The following is a 21,650-nucleotide window of genomic DNA, read 5'->3' on the forward strand; positions in this document are numbered from 1 at the left end:
AGAGATGCCACAAGGAAGTCCTGATCAGTTGTAGGTTAAGTCACTTACAGCTACCACCATCTTCGTTAGCCAGTGGACACTTACATTCCATATCTAATCTGTTTCTTCCTGAAGTTTGAGTCAACCAGGACAACAGAAAGTTTTAGAATCACTTTGTAGGTTCCTAGAAGCCAGAAGACTAATCCTAATTCCTCTGTTTCTTACAGAGTTACAACACCTTATGGTCTTCTAAGCCTGTGGCACTGTATGTAGGCTTATCTGAGTAAAAAACTGACTTGTTGACTAAGATCATAAAGGCAGTGTAGTATAGTGTTTAAGAACACAACTGTATCATCAGACTGCTTAGGTGCAGTTCCTAGATTGTGAGTCAATTAATGTCCCTAAGCACAGTGACAATATGCTGGACCTGGTTTGCACCAGCTCAATGAGAGCCCATTATATGTTTATCTTCCCAAATCCATGTTCAGTGACATCACATTGGTAGTCTGCTATTGGCCATGGTGGAAGCATTTACACCATAGAAATTGGGTTCAAATTAGTTTCTGTTTTTTAACTTAGTAATCACAGTAGTTCCCACATTATAGGGGAGCTAGGATGAGAATGTGTGTGTGCGAGTGTGTATGTGTATGTATATGTGTGTGTGTGTGTGTGTATAATCATGTAGCAAATGCTCAATAAGTGCTACCAGTTATTAATACATGGTCAGAATGTACTAAGGCCAGAGTTTATAAGGCAGAAGAAACAAACTTTGGAAACAAGAGACATACACTTCCATTACATATAAAGTGTTGGTATAAGATCTTTGAGTACATCTTTCCAATCCTATTCCTTTGAAACTTATTTCATACTGGTTTTGTGGTCTTTCTCAGTAGAGGAAGCAGAAGAAAAAAAAAAAAAGCTAAGATAAGATTAGACAGGAATCCTAACTGGTCAAGCCTTTTGTGGTAAAGCATAAGTGTCAGCAGAGATCTCTGAATTTGTAAAAGCTTGTTTTTAACCTCTAACAGCCAAGAGATAGAGCCTATAAACTTGAAGGAGCTACTGAAGAGCAGCAGTAAGTAAACCTGTTGAAAGGTATCATCACCTCTCATTATAGCAATGCCTCATATTTGTACAGTGCTTCATTTTCACACATATTCTGGGTTATTTCCATAACAGCCCTGTGAAGTGGTAGATGTGGAAATAAGCTTACAGAGATGAAGCCATTTGCTCAAAGGTATGGTTAACTGAGTTTCAACACAAGTTGACTCTAAGTCTAAGATACTTTGAACTAGAAATACAACCTCAGCACCCCCATGTTTTGAAGGGGTTTATCTACAAACCAAACATTAGGATTTAGTAGTCAGTTGTTTCCTCCCAGTTGACATAATTCCAACTAAAGCACAATATCTTGATATTCAATTAGCCTTTTAGGGCTTTTGATCTATGTGGATGTATTATTCTAGTTATTCTCATGTAACACTGATAAGATAGCAGCATCCATTTTACAACAGTTGATGAAGGCCTAGAGAAATGAAGGACTTGCCTAAAATAAGGAGCAGGAAAACCCAAGGGTAACCTTCTACTAATCACACTGTACTCATCTGATTTTCAGCACAAAATACAAAAGTCCTTTTTCTCACCTGATACAAATTCTCCTTAAGCTCCTGAGTTTCCGAAGGGCTAAGGCCATTTCTTTTGCCTTGGAAGATGAAGGGTCCTCCAAATCCATCTAATGACCCTCAATGTACTGACAAATTCAGGAGTGTATCAAACATTACTAGAAATGAGGCCCATTAAGAAGGGCCTAGTTGGGACTTCCCTAGTGGCGCAGTGGTTAAGAATCCACCTGCCAACGTAAGGGACACGGGTTCGATCCCTGGTCCGGGAAGATCCCACATGCCGTGGAACAACTAAGCCCGTGCACCACAACTACTGAGCCTGCACTCTAGATGCCGAGCCACAACTACTGAAGCCTGCGCACCTAGAGCCTGTGCTCCGCAACAAGAGAAGTCCCCACAATAAGAAGCCCGTGCACTGCAACGAAGAGTAGCTCCTGCTCGGCGCAACTAGAGAAAGCCCGTGCACAGCAACGGGCCCAACACAGCCAAAAATAAATAAATAAAATATAAATAAATGTATTAAAAAAAAAAAGGGCCTAGTCATTTTACCAAGTTTCTTGCTCAATTAGTATTCATTAACAAGTCAGGTTTTGACTTATTTCTGGAAATCATATTTTGGATACAATGGGACAGCAGAGATCTACTAATCTAGATATGAGTTAGAGAAAAGCTATTCCTGCAGGACTAATTTTAGGGCTTCCTCTACGCCTGGCAACCAAACACAGATCCTCAAGGACCGAAGCTCCTCTTTCTAGTGACCATCTTCCTAAAATGAGCCTGTTTTATTTCCAAGGGGACTGACCCTAGGGAAGACAGATGGGTACTTCATAAGTTGTAATAGTTGAGTAACTACTGTTCCCCAGATTTTCGTGGAAGTGACTGATTCCAGTTCTACTACTATGTAGCTGGATCAAGTTTGTTTTCTCATTGATTTGAAAAAGGGGTTCCACCTCCCCTTTTCTAAGGCTCCAGATACGTTAGTTATGTAACTAACGTAAGAGCAAGAGCTGAGTATCAACTGGAAACTGAGTGGGTCATTTTTTTCTACTAGCATAATTTGTAATTCTACCATAGAGTGCAGTAAGAGAAAGTACTCCTAGGAAAAGTATTATTAAGGACAATTAATATTTCTCCCTCAGTTCACTTCTACTCCTAAACATCTGAGAGTTCAAGTTCTGATGTGATTTCTTAAAATTAAAAAAATTTTTTCTTGAACACCAAGCCACCTAATCCTTAGATTAGCTCTTGTTACACTGCACAGATGGCTACATAAAATGGTCTCTCTCCATTCTTATATTCTTAAAAAAAAAAAAAAAAAATCCCTTATTTGTTTGGTACTTTGTAATATACAAGTCTTCACATATATCTCATGTAACCTTCACAGAAAGCAAATATTTTCATCACTTAACATGAGAATACTGATCCTTGTCCCAGGTGATATTACTGGTAATGGGGAGTTTCAGAAATAGAACTTGGGACCTTTGAGCCCAGTATTCTTTTTTTCCATATACCAAGCCACCCTTAAGTATAAAAGATTTTGATCCAAAGCATTTCTATTTGTTCAGAAAAAAAAATTTTTTTAAATCTACTACAAAAGTTCACAAAAGATAAAATTACTCGCCATCAAAGCCTTACTGGTGGTACACTGATTTCCGGAGTCACAGAGTCGGGTCTCAGCATGTTCAGCACCACGTGGGTGTGTTCCACACCTACACAATCACTGCCCCACAGCTTTCCAACCAAATCAAGTGCATTACAAGAGAAGCAGGATAATACATTACCACAGACCTGAATAAACGACCTCACAAAGTGAAACAGACTTTTCTGAAAGCTTACCTGAGTGCAAGCTGATTCCATCCTCTGACTGGGAACTGGTAATGGAATATTAAGAAGCCAAAACTGAGATTCCTGCTATGAAACTAACAACACAAAATACTGTAATTTTAGAAAAGTTTGTAAAAGATTGCTGATTGGCTATGTTCAAACTATCAGTGGCTGGAAGCTACATACTGAAAACTTAAATACCAGAAATCCATTTGAACTTTAAGAAGTTTGGGGACTGTGAACATGGCAGGCAGAAAGAGAATCTGTACATCTAAATTCCAAGAAAAGGTCTGAGAGCCCTGTCCTATTGAGAAAAGCATTACAATGTGATGACTATTCAAAGTCTTCCAGTTGGCATTCTGGTTAGGATTGTAGGATCTTTCTCTAAAACGTGTTTCTTATACGTGAAAAGGATTTAAAAATTATAATATATTAAGTGCAAGCAAATTATTACCTTCTTAAGGCATTAAAATTGATTAGTTAAAAGAATGTTAATTGTAATCCTCTACTTCAAAAGAAATAATGAACATGGCTGTTCTTTTCTTCTTGCCTTTGGGGTAACTCTTCTATTCTTTGGTAGCACTAGAGGCCCCCAGAACCTGTAAACCAGATCTCTAAGTAAATAATTTCCTAGCATTTTTTAATGAATCAAAAATAAGATTGCCACTGGGACTTCCCTGGCAGTCCAGTGGTTATGACTCCATGCCTCCAATGCACGGGGCGTGGGTTCGATCCCTGTCGGGGAACTAAGACCCCAAATGCCTTGTAACCAAAAAAAAAAAGAGAGAGATTCCCAGGTATTTTTCCCAAACTTGTAAGGTCCCTAGTTGCCTAGTAATCAGCAAGATAATAGCAGGAAAGCAAGAACTCGTTTCTTGCCTCTATCTTGGGGCGGGGTGTGTGTGGGGGGAAATCTCAATGGGAATCCCATCACTAAAGCATCAAATGAGGCAAAGCCGATGGCTTTTTACCTAGACTTATGCCCAAGATTCAGACATAATACCACCACCTGGGGCGCTATGTCATGTTTGAAACAGCTTGGTTCTCACAGCCACTGAGCAGCTGAAGCTATAATCAGAGCTCCATTCTCTCCAATGTACTTAATTGTACACCATTTTCTAATTATAAAATATCACAATGCCAATGTTGAAATACCAGGATTGTGGGAAAGACATTTAAAAAGCATTGTCCGACAAAATGGAAAGATGAAAAATTGTACACTTCACAGATTTTCATTCACTCATTCAAGCACCTTCCTTTCCATGTGGTTCAAGTGGTAGAGGTTACAGTCTATCAGTACTAGCACAGAACAGAATGAATCAACGCTCTTACAATATTGAAAGACAAGGACCATCCCTAACACTACTTTCCTTTAGTTCCTCCTCCGAAATTTTAAGTCATCCATTCCTTCAATATGCAATATCTCAGCATCATTGCAACAATATTTTATATCTAGAGATTTTCTAAACTTTGTAGGGAACTGGATCAATAAACCAGAAGATGGCTTCTACCAATGAATTTTAATTTTTTTGGCTTAAATGATACCAAACAATGGTTATTTCTGAGGTTTACTGCAAGTTAATTATTGTCTGCAAAACTAAGTATTCTTCCTCTACACAAACGAGGGTAACCAATAATCTTTAACTTCTCATTCAAAAAGAAAACAACCAAACAATAAACACAAAACAAGAAATTAGCTAGAAAGCTATGGCTTGTTTCCCACTCAGAAAAAAACTATAACCGGTAACAAATACGGTACAATTTCTGTAAGTGGATATTTTTTTAAATTATAAGGTTTTCATTTCTAAAAGAGTGAAGAGCTGCAACACTTTTCTAGTCAGCTTAATCTGTCAGAAGATTTCATATCAATATTGACAGCCTCAGTACTTTCTTTTTTGCTATTACATAGTCAACTTTTAAAAGGCAATTCCTCACATTAAATTCACGTGTTCTTAAAAATGTAGACTAAAGTTAAATGGGCAAAGATAAAGGTCCACACTGCATTTTTGGGGAGGGGAGGGAAAGTTGTTTCCAAAAAGCAAAAACTCTTAGGTGAGAAGTATTTTACAAACACTTACCAATTTTATTCTTTCACAATTGGATACATCAACTTGAATCCCATGAGCAGCTGGATTTGCCACATCTCGTGATTTCCAACCTTAATCATAATTATGTTTTCTCTTTTCCTAGTCATTTATATAAATGGTGGGCAAGAATGCAATAACTATTTTAGTGATTACATGAATTCTATACTAAGACAGTGTGACCCTGCTAAATTGAATTTTTGACTCACAGACATTACCACCATGAGATAACTTATTTATTTGCCTGCTGATATTAAAAAAAATCTTTGGTATATAATAGGCAATTATGAGGTGTCAACTTATGAAAACTGAATATATAAAAATAGAGAACTGCCTGAAGTAATTACAATCAATAATTTTAGAGCTGGAAGGAAATTTAGAAATCATCTAATCCTAACTTAATTCCTAGATAATAAAGAAGTCAGATGGAAAGACTTGGTTGGCTAAAATCACACTTACCATGAGTGCCAGAGCTAGAATTAGAATTTGGGTCTAATATTCCAGGTCAATTATTCCTCACACTATACAATACTCATAGTTAAGAATAAATTACTTAAAAATTCATTTCCCAACAGATCTTTGTTAGTTTAAGAAAATCAAACCAAACAAAAATGTTCAAAATCTGGCATCTACTCTTCCTTCCTAGTTCATGTTGTTGAATAAATGACAGTTAAACTTTGGAAAGACAAAAGGTCAGGATCAAGGAAATGGACAATTTAAAGTGGATAAATTCAGTATCTGAGCATAATCCTTTTCTCTAGTCCTGAAACAGGTTGACTGTAACACAAATTCTTAGATATCTGCCACTTACCTTTCAGGCTTATAAGATAGGGTTGTAGTAACAGATCTCAAGATGTGGAGTTGATTCAATGACAAAATTCATTTGAGCACTTTCCTTCATGGCTACTGCAACCACAAAATCAATTTCTCTCAAAGGAGGTTTCAGTCTCAGAGGGCTCACATATAATCTCAATCAGTGAAAATAATAGGCAGCTTTCTGTTTATTCTTTAAATTATCTTAGATGGAAAGAAAAAAGGGATTAAAACAAAAATTAACCTAGGAAAAATTTTGTCACTGACATCAATTATCTAGACATCAGCTCATAATGCACTGGGAGATCTACAGTATACTATATGGTATATTTAAGGCACAAAGCTTTATGAGGTTTGAGGTGGCTGCTTACAACAGGAGCTTAAAGAAAGAGATGAAAAAAAGATACTTTATAAAAGCAGCAGAATTTAATAAAATTTTAATTGCAAGGAGTAAATCAAAATGAAAATTTGAAAAGTTAAAGCATATTTGTGTTTATTTATAGATTGTTATCACATGAATTATAAAGAAAAAAAGAATATCAGAATGGAACTGGATAGATGTATTCATGCTATGGCTAAGAATAAACAATGTTCCTACATATTATGGTTAGTGAGAACATTATCAGTATAACAGGGAATTGTGATTATTTAAAAATATGTAGAACTTACTTAATCTGTGCTTTAGAAATAACTGTATATAGTGTTATAAGCTGAAAAGACTTCAAAAGAATACCAAATATACACCTGTGTATAAGAATTCAGAAAAGGCTGCATTCTGTAAAGTCAATCAGCTGCATTAAAAATGACACAAATCCAAAACAAGATGCATGTTATATAAAAAAGGACTTTGTAAGATTTGCTTGCTGCATTAAATCCACAGTTTAATCCACGAAATTTCCTTTTAATTATCATTTAGACAGAAGCATGCAAATAGTTCTAGGATCTACTTAAGAGTCTTCCCCAAATCCACTACAGCTACATATTCCCTTTTCAGGAGCTAAGCAGGTATTCGGGCAGCTGCTTCCTCCTCTGCATCCGCTCGGTTTGCGTTAATTTCTGCAAGTGTTCGGCCAAACCGTGCCCATTCATCATTTCGGGGGACAGCAATCTGCTGTTAAAAGAAATACAATGTTTTATGTACACTGAAATAAAAGATCATCTTACCTACTATTATTCAGTGTTTTCAAATACTTTTCCCATTAAAAAGTAATAATTGACCTGAATGGCCTTTCCATAATTACAGAGACTATACCAATGATTTATAACATTTCAAAACAAAAGATAGTGTTTGGGAAGTGTGTTTTGACAGCCTCAGAAACGACTTTGCTATTATCATCATCCGTGCAAGAGAGAATGACAATGATGCTCTGTAAATATAACTCCTATGCACTATCTCATGGATTTTGCTGGTGGGCAGGAAGTCCTGAAAAATTTTTACTTCTTGCACCATTCCTAGTATAAATAATTTGTGAAGCATGGTTCATAAGATCTGGTTTCTTCTAAGTGTTTATTTTTGTTTGGAACCTAAGATAACCTTTCCTGATATCTTAATCCATCTTCATCAAAAGGTATGCTACTTCTTACCACTTTAGTGATGTACCAATAGCAAAAGGGGAAAGGAGGCTTGTGATGCTTTTGCCTCACTAAAGCAGTCCAATAACCAAAAATTTTTGACAGCTGTCATTATAATATTTGAGGAATCTGGCATGCCACATTAGGGCACAAAACATTCAGTGTGGCAAAAGGATATGCCTGCTTCTAAATCTACCGTATGACTTGAGACTAGATTGGACAGTGATAACCAATATGGTAGCTACCAGACAAATGTGACTATTTACATTTAACTTACTTAAAATTAAATAAAATAAAAAATTCAGTTCTTCAGTTGTTCTAGCCACATCTTAAGTGCTCAATAGCCAAATGTGGCCAGTGGCTACCACGTTGGATAGTGCAGATACAGAGTAGTTCCATCTGTGCAGACAGTTCAACTGGCTGTTCTAAATGATTCACTCTACCTCCCTCCAGATCTAATTGCTAGAGGCTGTGGGGTTTCCAGAGAGAATGGGGAATCATAAGGCATAGCAAAAGAAAGAGTGAATAAGGTGCTAGCCAGCACTAAAACATGAGGAAATCACTCCTGAGCATCGTGTACAGTCAACCCAAACAGTAAAGATGAGAGAGCTGCAAGTCATCCTGTTGGGTTCAATAATAATGGATTTGCAACAAGGCTCAAGGAGTCAAGACTGACATTTCACAGTCATCAGATAACTCTTAAAAGATACTACTTTTGATTTCCACTACTTGGCCCAAAGAAATCTATGAATACAGAAAAATAAAATCTTAATAACAATTCTGTAAAGCCCCAAAATCCAACTATAACTCTGAATTTCTTCTGCCTGAAGAATTTCTAATTTCCAGCAATGCATGCTTGAAGTACTTCCAACATATGATACTACCCTCAAAATCTGCTGCATGGGGACACAGGACATTCAGTTTAGAAAGAAAATTAATCTCAAGAGTTGCTTCTATAGTGAAAAGTAAGTTTTATCGATTCATGAACTTCAAAGACTAGTTTTAGCCACAAAGATACTGCCACTACAATGCGGTGAAAGCTAAACAGATGTGTCAAAATTATAGGCAGTGAGCCTCATACCTCTCCCACATCATATATAACAATCTGTCCTTCAGAATCACCCACGGCAATCTCTCTTCCAGAATGGGTCCATCTTACACGATTAAGAGCAGGATTACCCTCCACAGAAATGCTGGCAGTTGGCACCTAAAGTCATTTAAAATATAGTGCAGTGTTAAAAGTTTCATCAGGATTTCTATAAACATGTAAAACTAATTCTTCTTTCCTCCAATCTGGCTACATTTTTAAAAACAAAGATGAAAATAAAGAATTTTCCCGACTTTCTTCCTGTTCAGTGACACATTCTGAAGGACATTATAGTCAATCCTTGAAAATGGTTTGGGAAAATAACTTAAGTCCTTATATAAGAAATTTTCACATGACTGGATACATCATTTTGAAAGATCTTCTCTTTAATAAAGGATTCTTTGTTGTTTTAAACTTCTTTAAGAAGTCAAGCCATTTGAAAACAGATGGCCAAAACCTCACTTAAAGAAACATCTCAAAAGCCCTCATAAACACATTACAGTTCAATTTTAGAGGACAGGAATTACTTTTGTAGCTTGCATCTCTGTTAGCTAAAACCTGTGATTTGATCCACAGTTGCCAGAAACAGTTCATACTAAAGATGGAGTATGGGTCTTTCCAAAGCCCCTGTTCCCATGAACTGTCTGGAGCAGGGCAGGATGATGTCACCAACACAGTGGCACCATTCCCTGGAATCTGACTGTACCCTCTGCTGTGCTAAGGAAAAAGAAATTATTTGCCATGCATGGAGCAAACCTTCAATGTTTGACTCAGAACAGTATCGCAATAATTTTTAAATTTTTGAAATCTGATTAAAAATAATCCTACTATTTGACACGAGTCATCCTCAAATGATTAATTTAAACTTCTAGAGTGCCAAAATTGTTCTAAGAGAAAAATTATAACTTAGATATTTTCTCTGAGTTAGCAAATTACAGAAAAGATCCAAATTTTACTGTGACCACAAATGTCTAACACAAAAATCCAAATTAAGAAAAAAAATTGGTCTCATTCGAAGTAACTAGAAATGTATAATCAAGTCCAGTCATCTAGCCAGTCAATACCTTTCCCTAGCAGTATCTTAATGTTCCTCTTCAAACTACTACAGCACGAGTTAGCACAGTGTTAAAATTCTTACATTTCCAGTATATAATTTCCTTGTCCTGTATAACCAACTAATTTACTTCAAGGGATTTTGGACACTTGCCACTAGAAATATGAAGAGATGTGGGAAAGAGTGGGCTGTGGGGGAAGGCACCAAGAGACTTTCTCCTCAAAAACTTTTATTGGCAGAACTGCTAACATTACTTCTTACCACCACACAGCAGTACAGAACTCTAAGAACATTTCAAGCCTCTCCACATTGGTAAAAATAAACCTGGTTAAACATAAATAATAGCTGCAGTTAAATTTCATTCCTAATAACTCATTTTAGTATAGCAGTTAGGAAATTTGATGATTTCTATATTAATTTTATACTAACAGTAACACTGTTTTCAGTGTTTCATGGAACAAGTCATCAAAATACGTTTTGCTTCATTCAAATAAGTCAGCCTAAGACTAATATTTATGGATAATATACAATTCTATCAAGGCTAAGAGAAAATTTAGAAATTCAGAATTAAGGCTAACATATGTCAACAATCTGAAACTATCTGCTTTCTAGCCTATGAATCAAAAATATCCCAGTTGCCTTATGAATGAGACTTTGTCAGGACATTAGAGACAGGATAGTGCTTTTTAGAAGTAAAAGGAAATGCCCCAGTCCTCTTGGCAACAATATTTCTCCCTTCAGTTCTGCACAGCATGGTGTTTATTATTTAGGGTACAAAGCTTATTTGGTTTCTTTGTGATGAAGCTACAATCAGAGTCCTTTTACATTTCTTGGGATAAAAGGAATTTCACAAATTATTCAATAAATCTCCAATTTTCTATTTTTCAGTGCAATTTTTGTTATTTTCCTGCTCACCTCTGTGTCATTATTGAGATTCCACAAATCCAGCCTACCCATGCCATCCACACAGGCAAACAGGGCTGGGTGGGTGGGTGACCACATAACATCATAAACATAGTCTGAATTATCTTCAAATGAGTACAAAGGCTTGTTATTCTGAAAGGGAAAAGTTGATTTTTAGCACAGTCAAAATATGACATACATTCAACAGGTATGATAACATTTTATGATACTTAACTCAGCCTAGAAAAAGTTCCTATAATTTGTTTCACTAAAGAATTACCTGGAGTTATGAACTAAGAATCAATGACTGGGGTTCCCTGGTGGCGCAGTGGTTAAAAATCTGCCTGCTAATGCAGGGGACATGGGTTCAATCACTGGCCCGGGAAGATCCCACATGCTGCGAAGCAGCTAAGCCCATGTGCCACAACTACTAAGCCTGTGCTCTAGAGCCTGCGAGCCACAACTACTGAAGCCCATGCGCCTAGAGCCCATGCTCTGTAACAAGAGAAGCCACCGCAATGAGAAGCCCGCGCACCGCAACGAAGAGGAGCCCCCGCTCACTGCAACTAGAGAAAGACTGCACGCAGCAACAAAGACCCAACACAGCCAAAAATAAATAAATTAAATAAATTAATTAAAAAACAAAATCAATGACTGGATTGCATTTTCTGTTTAACTTGTAGACACCATACTATTTAAAAAAAGGAACAGAATGTGCTTTAAAAACATTTCAATGAGAGGATTCTGGAAAGATGGGAGCAATGGCAGTGTACTTTTTGAATCTCCTCTAAATCTCCCCATAAACTCAGACAAAGCAATGAGGATAGCAAAACCAAAGATTCACAGACAACATCTACAACAAAATCAGGAGACAAAGCTCCAAATGTAAGCAGGTAGAAACAAACCTTGGACTACTATGAGATCTGCATAGTAAATCTGTGCGGGAAGAAGTATGGGAAGGCACGAGGGCTTCTGACAGCTGGAGAATAGAACAGAAGAGCCTCACAGTCCACAGCGGGTGCTCACTGGACAGTGTGGGGGTCAGTCTGAGAGCAGGAGCAGAGACTGGGAGGGAGTTCAACAGAATTCGATTTATAAATAATTGCAGGCAGACTCCAGTGTAGTATAAGTAAGGTCTAATGATGCAGTCTGAGCCTGATAAACTTGCAAAATTAACAAATCAAAGCTCCCTTTTCAAGACCATCTCACCAAAAAGAAACTGCCAGGAATGGAATCCAAGTTGTGGAATACAGCACAATAGGGACAAAGCAAAGAGAAGGTTCAGATAAAGGTGGTGGAGAGGAACGGAAAAAGGTACATTTCAGAAAGTACAAGATAGAGGGATATATACCCACTTTGCAAAAAACCCAGAAGAGCTTTAACCTAGACTATGAAACCAGAAAAGCTAACCTTGCCATTCCCTTCCTCTTAAATGTAGAGAAAAACTCATTTCACTACTAGACAATAACCAACAAAAAAAGGATCTCACTCAAATCTTACACAAAGTTATTGTGGCAGATCTTTAATAAGTGTGTCATGACAACTAATGGGAAAAGAATAGCCTTTCAACAAATGATGCTCGGACAACTGGATATGCACATGCAAAAGAACGAAGTTGGACCCCTCCTTCCTCACATCATATACAGAAATTAACTCAAATATATCTTAGATCTAAATATAAGAGGTAAAACTATAAAACTTAGGAGAAAGCATAGGAGTAAATCATTGTGACTTTGGACTTGATAATGATTTCTTAGATAACAAAAGCACAAATGACAAAAAAAAGGATAAATTGGGCTAAATCAAAATTAAATACCATTATGCTTCAAATAATACCCTCAAGAAAGTGAAAAGACAACCTATACAATAGGCAAAAATATTTGGAAATAATATACCTGATAAGTGGGACTTGTATCTAGAACTCTTACAACATTTTAATAAAAAGGCAAATAACCCAATTAAAACTTGGGCAAAGTTTTAATAGATATTCCTCCAAAGAAGATCTACAAATACAAATAAGCACTTGAAAAGATGCCCAACATCATTCTCCATCAGGGGAATGAAAATCAAAACCACAATGGGATATCATTTCATACCACAAGGATGGCTCTAATAAAACCCAAAAACCACTGAATTGTATACTATAAAATGGTGACTCTTATGGTATGTGAACTGTATCTCAATAACACTGTTATTTTAAAAAAGAAAGAAGAGATAAAGTGAATTTTTTAAAAAACTGATAGACAAAGAAGATTAACAAAGATATACTTATAATGGCAGGCCCTAAAAAAACCCAAAGCAATACTATAGAATACAAAAATCTTAATTTAACAGAACTCCCCTAAAAGAAAAGACAGCTTGAAACTTCATATTAAAGAAAATCCTGTGTATGTAGGACATTCAACCCTTAAAAAAAAAAAAAAAAAGATTTGATCATGCAGATTTTTAAAGACCAAGTCTTGAGTAAAGAAAAAAAAAAATCAGATTGTCATTATACTTTTTTTTTTTTTTTTTTTTTTTTTTTTTTGCGGTACGTGGGCCTCTCACTGTTGTGGCCTCTCCCGTTGCGGAGCACAGGCTCCGGACACGCAGGCTCAGCGGCCATGGCTCACGGGCCCAGCCGCTCCACGGCATGTGGGATCCTCCCGGACTGGGGCACGAACCCGTGTCCCCTGCATCGGCAGGCGGACTCTCAACCACTGCGCCACCAGGGAAGCCCTGTCATCATACTTTCTGACAATGCGTTTTGCCAGAGAACAATGGAGTAACATATTTAAAGTAATCAAAAAAAAAATGTAAACTGTGGATTTTACATACAGCCAAACTGACCTTCATAAACAGATAGGCTCTTCAGAATATGGGAATAATGCACCCACAAGCACCTCCTGAGGAACCTACTGCAGAATAAGCTTCAAACGACCAAAAAGAATGAAGAGATGTCAACATAAGGACTGGAGGACACCAAGTGATTCACGAGGGTAAGCTTCTCTTTACAGAATTATAAACATCTACAACTATACATGACAATATGAACAGTACCATAAGAATGCAAAACCCAGACTGTGAGAAACTAATAGGACAACCAACCTGGTTTCTTCAACAACAGCAGTAGCAAGAAAACAAGACAGGGTAGGAAACCCTACTTTAAGAGAGCGGCTCAAAAGATATGTCAATCGCAAATAAACGAACCTCATTTGGATCCTGCTTCAAACAAGTAAATAGTAAAAAAATGTTTTTAATGGAACGCTGGCTATTTGATGAAATTAAGGAATCACTATTCATTTTTGGGGGGTGTGACAATGGTATGGTAGTATTACAGGTTTTTTTTTTAATGACTATTTTTTAGAGATACATACTGCTTATTTATAGATTAAATGATATGTCTGCATTTAAAATAATCCAGGACTGGGGAGGGAATATAAGTGGGAATAGATCAAACAAGATTGGTCACGTGTTGATAATTTTAGAAGCTAGGTAATGAGTACAATGGTTTCGTTATATTCCTCTTTCTCCTTTTGAATCTATTGGGAATTTTCTATAATAAAAAGTTTAAAATTATATATTTAAAATTTTCACAGTAACTGTCAACTGCATGATTATCTTAATAGCCAAAAATGTCTGTTTGTAATTAAGAAAACAAAAATTTTAACAAAACTTATAAGTAAGCTAAAAACAGAAACTAAGAGGTTTTTTTTCCTTCTTAAGATCATTATTTTCCTATAACTCTCCTTGGCAACAATGCCAAGTGAAGTCTCCCTCTGAGGTAGTTTTCAACTTGGGATGAGTATCACAATCATCTGCAGAGTTTTTAAAAACTCCAGATGCAGGGCCCCACCCTCAATGTACTTCATCAGTCTCTTTGGTGTTGCTCCACTAGAGATTCTGATGCACAACAACGATTAAGAAACACTGTGCTAAGACCTGTAAATCCTGAGGCACTTGTATACTTCTTCAAGAAAATCCCAATTTTAGGCAATTTTATGGTCTCTCATCAAAGACTTAAAAGAGAAGTTGTTCACAGTCATGTACACATGCTCGACTCTATAAGAATCTGTATTGGTCTACAAGATTTTTTATATTAATGTTTTATTTTTAAAGAAGGGGTTATCAGAAAAATAGGCAGACTTAAACAGGCACTTCAAGAAATGGCCAATAAACACATGGAAAGGAGCTTAAGATAACCTCTTTAGTCTCAAGGTAATACAAATGAAAACCAAACTGCAATACAACTATACCCATCAGAGTAATTAAAATGAAAAAAAAGGCAGAAAATACCAAGTGTCAGCAAGGTTGTAAAGCAAGGAAAACTTTCATATGCCACTGGTGAATTATAAACTGGTAAAACTATTTTAGAAATTTGCTTGGCAGTATCAACTAAAGCAGAGTGCATGCGTACCTTATGGCCAAGTACTTCCCTCCTAAGTATATGCCCAACAGAAACGAGCGCTTGTGTCCATCAAAAGACACCTACAACTATGCTCATAGCAGCATTATCCGTAACAACCCCAAACTACAATCAACCCAAATACCATCAGCAGCAGAATGGACAAATTATGGTATATTTACATACGGGAATAGTATGTATCTGAGAGAATAAACAATCTATAACTACCTTCAACAATACGAAATGACTCTCACAAATATAATGTTGAACAAAAGAAGCCAGATATAAATAAGTACATATCATATGATTCCATTTTTTATAAAATATGAAAAATGTTATATACAAATTAGATTAAAACTTACATAAAAATTATATCTCAAGTGAAAAAGAAGATTGCTGAATATCTCAGGAAATTATTAAATAAAATATTTCATCTATTAGGTGGACTGTGATGCAGCCAGAGGCAAAAAGCAGGATGCATTATAACTGGGTAAAAGATTATATTAAAAATAAAAATACAATAAATGGCAACATGTTCCCAAATTTTAAATGTAATTAGAAACCTTTGTAATTTTTTTCAAGTTTAATTTAAAAAACACAGTCATCCAAGGATTAACAATTCTTCCCCCTCAAAGAGAAAGAAAGCACACATACAACACCAAAACTGTTTCATAATATATTAATTTTATATATGATACTGCAAATTAAAATCCCAAATGGATCATCTGAAGTACTTTTTAATAGTAATACTTTTTCTTAACTTGAAGAGAACTTCTGCGTAAATGGAAGAGAGGCAGCAGGAAAGAGCTGAAGAGGGGCGTAGGATATAAACTCTTATCTCAGGGCTACCAATAACTAGTTTTAAGGCTTTGGAGAAGTCACTTCATCATTCCAGGCCCCTATTTCCTTATTTACAAAACAAAGGTTATCAGTGGTTCTGAATCTTGACTATACATTGTAATCCCGCTAACCCTGGAGGGATTTTCAAAATTATGCTGTTGCCTGAGTCTCTTTAGATATTATGATTTAATCAGTCTGGGGTGCCAGGTGAGCACTAGAATTTTTTAAAATTGCCAAGGTGATTCTAATGTGACCAAAACTGAGAATTACTGAACTACATGATGTCTAAAGGTCACTGCAGCTCTAAAATTCTTATAAACAAAAGGTTTGCAAACATATTTTTCAAAAAAATGAATCAAAAGAATGTATCATTCTTTGAACAATAGATAGCATTTGAATAATCAAAGGTAACTCATTCTAGTACAGTGGTGAATAAATAAATAAACACTGTAAGATCAAGGGACAAACCATATTTTTTTCTGAGCTCTTTACAGTAATGGGTTAAATAGTGTCCCCCCCACTCCCAGCCCCCTGCCAAATTCAAGTCTATGTGGAACCTGTAAATGTGTCGATATTGGAAAAAGGGTCTTTGCAGATGTAATTAAGCTGAGGTTATACTGCTTAGAGTAGGCCCTAAATCTAGCACGACTGTTGTCTTAAAAGAAGAGAGAAATCTGGAGAGAGGCAAGTAGGAAAAGCTCCATGTGATGACAGAGGCAGAAACTGGAGTGATGCAGCTGGAAGCCAAAAAGCACAAGATTGTTGGCAACCACCAAAAACTAGAAAAGAGGCATGGAAAGAGGAACAGATTCTTCCTTAGAGCCTCCAAAAGTAACCAACCTTGCTAACACCTTGATTTCAGACTTCTAGCCTCTTGTGAGAGAATAAATTTCTGTTATTTTAAGTTACCCAGTTTGTGCCAATTTGTTACGGCAGCCCCAGGAAACTAATACAGTAATTCTGTATTTTTCTGGGAGTAACTGGGGAGTTCTAGACTAATAACCAAGAGTCCCTATAGTAAATCCATGAACGTAACAGTGAGGTGCTCTCCAGAGAAATGGGAAGTGAGTATGTCTTCACTTGGATCGGCACAGAAATAAACAGATTCTCATTAAAAAGAAACAATTCTAAGGGCGGAAATACCTTCCTATATAACCTGATGGAAGATACTAACTTTTTCAGAAGGAATGTGTCTATTAAAAGCAATGGAAATATACAGAAGCAGTCTTACAAGAAAAATGAAGACAGTGCCCAATTCAAGCACTGCTCAGGAGACAGCATCTCAGTCAATGGATCCTGAGGATTACCACCCATGGCAGGGTTATCTCTATGTGAAGATGAATGAATCACGCTGTCTTTGCTTGATGCCACTACACATTCAAATCAGAAATCTTCTTTTGTTCCAATTCCTTGCTAACCAAGCAACCTTCTGATTATAATTTGGCTTCCTGTGTGGGTTGTCTACAGGGAAACAATGAGCTGGTCAGGCGAGCATGAGTATTTAGGCCTTCTGGCAGTTGTTTCTCATTGTAAATTAATAAATTAACCTTCTCCAACGCATCAGTGTCTTAGAAGCCTGTGAGTTCTAGTCAGCACTCCGTAGCTAATCAAATCTAGTAGACTGACAAAACTGAGTTTCTGACTATGCAAAGGACAGGTTGGACACTGGCCAACAAGTTACTATGGTATTTTCTAAGAGTTAAAAAGGTTAAAGCTTTTCAAATAAGTGTTGAATCTGGAATATACTGTGCATACATTAAAACATTTTGCCCTCCAAATATAATTACTATATTTTGAGAGTAATCTGTAACAAGTATGGTTAAATGTGGTCGGAATATTAAGCTCATTTATCAGGTCTACCCCTAATCAAGTGCTTATGGAATCCTCAAGTTACCTTCAAGAAGCTTCTACTCCTCACATATTCTTGCTACCATTTTTCAGGACTTCCAAAGTGTTTCTGCTGTGAATTTTCAAATTTGGTATTTTAAAAAGTTAACAGTGTCCTTCAAATATATTAGAAGCAATGTCCTGGCTGGTTTAAATTAACCTTCACCAAAATGTGGAAAACGATCTTCATCTTCTTTACTAAAAATAACTGAGTTCAAAAAAGTAAACAATTTGATGATCCAGAACTCTGTCACTACATTAAAATTCCTGACTCTGCAAAAATTAGAAGCAGATGACAGAAGTAGATTACTTGAAACTAAATTTGAGGCAGTAACAAATTGAGATTTCTAGGGATTTTTTAGAGGACTTATAGAAAAGGAGAAAAAGAAAGAATCTTGTTTCACTATTGGGGCAGAGACAGATCTTAAAGGATACAAAGACACAGCAATATCTAACGATTCGTTCTCCCAGTTTATGGGGGCTCAATTCCTAGAGTCAGAAAACACTTAAAAAGTAAAGGCAAAGAAAAACATTTAAAGTCTGTAAAATTCATGAACGTGAAGATACTGGTGTAAAAAGCTTAAAATGGAACTGGAACAATGTTTTAAGAAGAGATTATTTTAAAACCTTGCCCATTATTCATTATCATTGTGTTGGAGAGCACAGAGGCTCTACCAAGTTTTCAGGGAAAAAATGAATACCAGCAACACAATTGACTATGAAGTATAAATCCAAGATCAAAACAATGACCTTGGGAGCCATAATATGGCCAAATAAAAAAAATACTCAGCAGACTGTTGCTGCTCCACCCTTCATAGAGTAGAACTATTTGTGTGAAGATAAGTCAGAATAAAAGGTAATTCTTCTGATAAAGTTCTACAGGGTACTTGCTATTCTATAGCAAGTACCTGTTCTGTGTTGTCCTATCCTTTGGCCACTAACATTGGAGAGGTATGTATGCATGGTGGGGGCGGGGAGTGGAGAGCCATGTATCACAGTTGAATGAATAAATGAGTTTTGTATATGAAGCTCACATAAGGAAGCAATGCCTAGCTCAATTAGCAAAGAAAGAGATATGCCTGGCTGTCATTCTTATTCAGTAGGCAGTTCTATGTTGAAATACAGCAAAATACAAGAACAAAAAATATCAACCACCAATCAACCAGCTGTGTAGTACCACAAAAGCAAGCATCAATCAGTCTGCTATCATAAATATAAGTTCTTTTCTTGCTTAGACAAGAAGTCTTCATTTTCCAGTCCTATTTGGTAATATATGTAAGAATGGAAGCCTCAAATTTAAAGATAAAAGAAGGATGGCAAACTGAAGCCCTGAGATATTAAAAATAATAAATCTACAAATAGATAAAAGATTCTTTTCAATTACTGAAAAAGGAAGCTGGCCAACAATCTAAGAAAGATGTAACATTTCCTGTGTCTCTATATAAAGGACTACTCAGGTGAAGGCATAACCAGAAATCTAGCCACTTACGTAGCTGCCTACAGCCTAGAGAGAGAGAGTTGGCTTCATCTTTCCAATTCTGCATCTTGCTTTGGTTTTACTAACTGGATTATGCGTTTCTTTGCTGGTGATTGTGAGAATCTTCTACCTCTACCTTTTGCCACTGTATAAATCTCATTCAAAAAAAAAAAAATTCAAGAACAATCCAGGGAAGAAAACAGATGATTGACAGTATATGCATTCAAACCGAGCGTCTGATCTCCATAAAGAGGAAAAGGAGGAACTGAATGAATATTGTTAAGTGCCTATCATGCTAGACACTGTGTTAAGCACTATTTAATATGTTTTTCCTTCATTAGACTTAAATGCTATTTTTATGCCTGCTAATTAATCCCAAACCTGAAAACGTTCAATTTTAAGAGAAAGTTTTCTAACTCACTAAGAAAGCATCAAGAAAGGACAAGAGTAAACAGTGAGTTCATCCCTGATTTCTGAGGCCAGCATTTGATAAATAAATGAGTTCCACTGTAATAGTGAAGAATATCTCTTAAGACCACTAGGTTTTCTCAAAGAAATTGAAGAATCAAATAAAGTTAGGATAAGGCAGACAGAAACATGAAAAAACACAGCTTAAAATTTAACTTAATTTAAATAGAATCTGATATTTCAAGTATGCAGCTTTGCCAGCAGCAATGTAATACTGCAGAAAAGCCAGACAGAAAAGTCAAGGCACTTTAATTTTTAAATGGAGTCAAATGAAACTACAAGGCCTATCACAGGAAGAAATGTTCCCTACCTGGATTTGCCTTGAGACTTTCAAGGAGGCATGGCAATGTCACATCTATCTGGAATTGCTGTAGGATCGGAAGCACTTTATAACATAAATGGTTTTTCAAAGCTTATTAAAACCCAAACAAACTATTTAAATTATGTATTGCAGAAAACAAAAATATATATGCATCATATATATTTACACAGAAGTATTTACACAATACTTTCTTAATGATTCCAGTTTATGATGTATAGTCTCACTGTATAAGACTTACTATACACCTCAGGTTTTATCTATCTTTTCTCCGGTTTCCATCAGCTCTGTGAGCCAATGCAGTTCTGAACAGCCTCTAAAAGCTCTTCAAAGAGCAAATGCACAGCTTTTGTGTTGGGCTACAGGGCAGCTACGTGAGTGCCATGTGAGATCCTCAGCGGCTTTTCCTCCAACTCAGTTCAGGGTAAGCAGTTCTGTGCTTGAAAAGCCTGAAGTGGTGGGAAGATTGGTCTTGGGTCATGTGTGGGATTACCACACTTGTCAGCATACTTTTAAGAAAACTTCAACATCTAGTTGTTCACTCATGTTCTGTGTAACTTATTAGGTTTGATCTATCAGTAAATCATTCTAAGCTATTAGGAGGCTTTTTGTCTTTCCCATGTAGTAATAGAGCACCACCTTGTGTCAGAAACCTGAGTACTTGACTAGACATCTGTTTTTAGATACCTTAGTTGTCCAAAGTTTTACTGTCCAGTCAAATGATGAAGTGACAAAAAGATGTGAGAAGTCCACTGCTCCAACAGCTGCATGACAATGAATGCCAGTAATTGGTCCTTGATGTCCCTCGAACATCTCACTGATTCCAGCTTTGCTGTTTCATTAAGAGTGAAAATAGGGAAATCTCTTGTAAGTAGAGCACTTATAAATATATTTTATCATGGGTTTATTTATTACACTTTGACATAATTTCAACAAACTTAACTCTGTGCTCGTAACACATAAGAATAATTATGTTGAGTGTTACCTATCCAGATTTGATAAGGCTACTAAAGTGGTTAAGTACATTTTGGAACCATAAACATCATGCTATTGATGACAGAAATCAAAAGTCCAATATCTGAGGTTCTGAGGTGGTGGGATAGAGACAAATGAATGCTACATGTAAGAGAGAGAATCTGGGCTACTTTTAAATCAAAAGCTTTGAAGTGAAGGTGATTTGTACTTGAGATGAAATCTGGACCCTCAATTTTTTTTTTAAAGGAAGCAATTGATAAGGTACAGCTAGACAATTTCAAAACAGGTTGAACAGCAGGAGACATACTAGTCAATTTAAAACGTGTATGTGACATTACTGTGTGATTATCAGGAGGACTGAA

At 36.4% G+C, this 21,650-nt stretch overlaps 1 protein-coding gene across 3 annotated transcripts in view; it reads right to left on the bottom strand.

The window, feature by feature from the left end:
- Positions 1-6,789: 6,789 nt before the first annotated feature.
- DYNC1I2 (dynein cytoplasmic 1 intermediate chain 2) overlaps positions 6,790-21,650 on the bottom strand; it is a gene marked incomplete at its 5' end in the record, with an annotated part of 49,154 nt that continues 34,293 nt past the window's right edge. Inside the window, 4 exons of one of the 3 annotated variants that reach the window (XM_082657658.1) lie at positions 6,790-7,430; positions 8,976-9,101; positions 10,951-11,091; positions 21,001-21,145. In XM_082657658.1, coding sequence (XP_082513784.1) covers positions 7,320-7,430; positions 8,976-9,101; positions 10,951-11,091; positions 21,001-21,145 — 523 coding nt within the window. In that variant the 3' untranslated portion in view covers positions 6,790-7,319. Of the gene's footprint in view, positions 7,434-8,975; positions 9,102-10,950; positions 11,092-20,304; positions 20,363-21,000; positions 21,146-21,650 lie in introns of those variants that run through there. The other 2 variants (XM_082657657.1, XM_082657659.1) reach the window with 2 other exon arrangements.

Source organism: Grampus griseus (genome assembly GCF_964374135.1).
Source record: "Grampus griseus genome assembly, chromosome: 7".
Classification (NCBI taxonomy): Eukaryota; Metazoa; Chordata; class Mammalia; order Artiodactyla; family Delphinidae; genus Grampus; species Grampus griseus.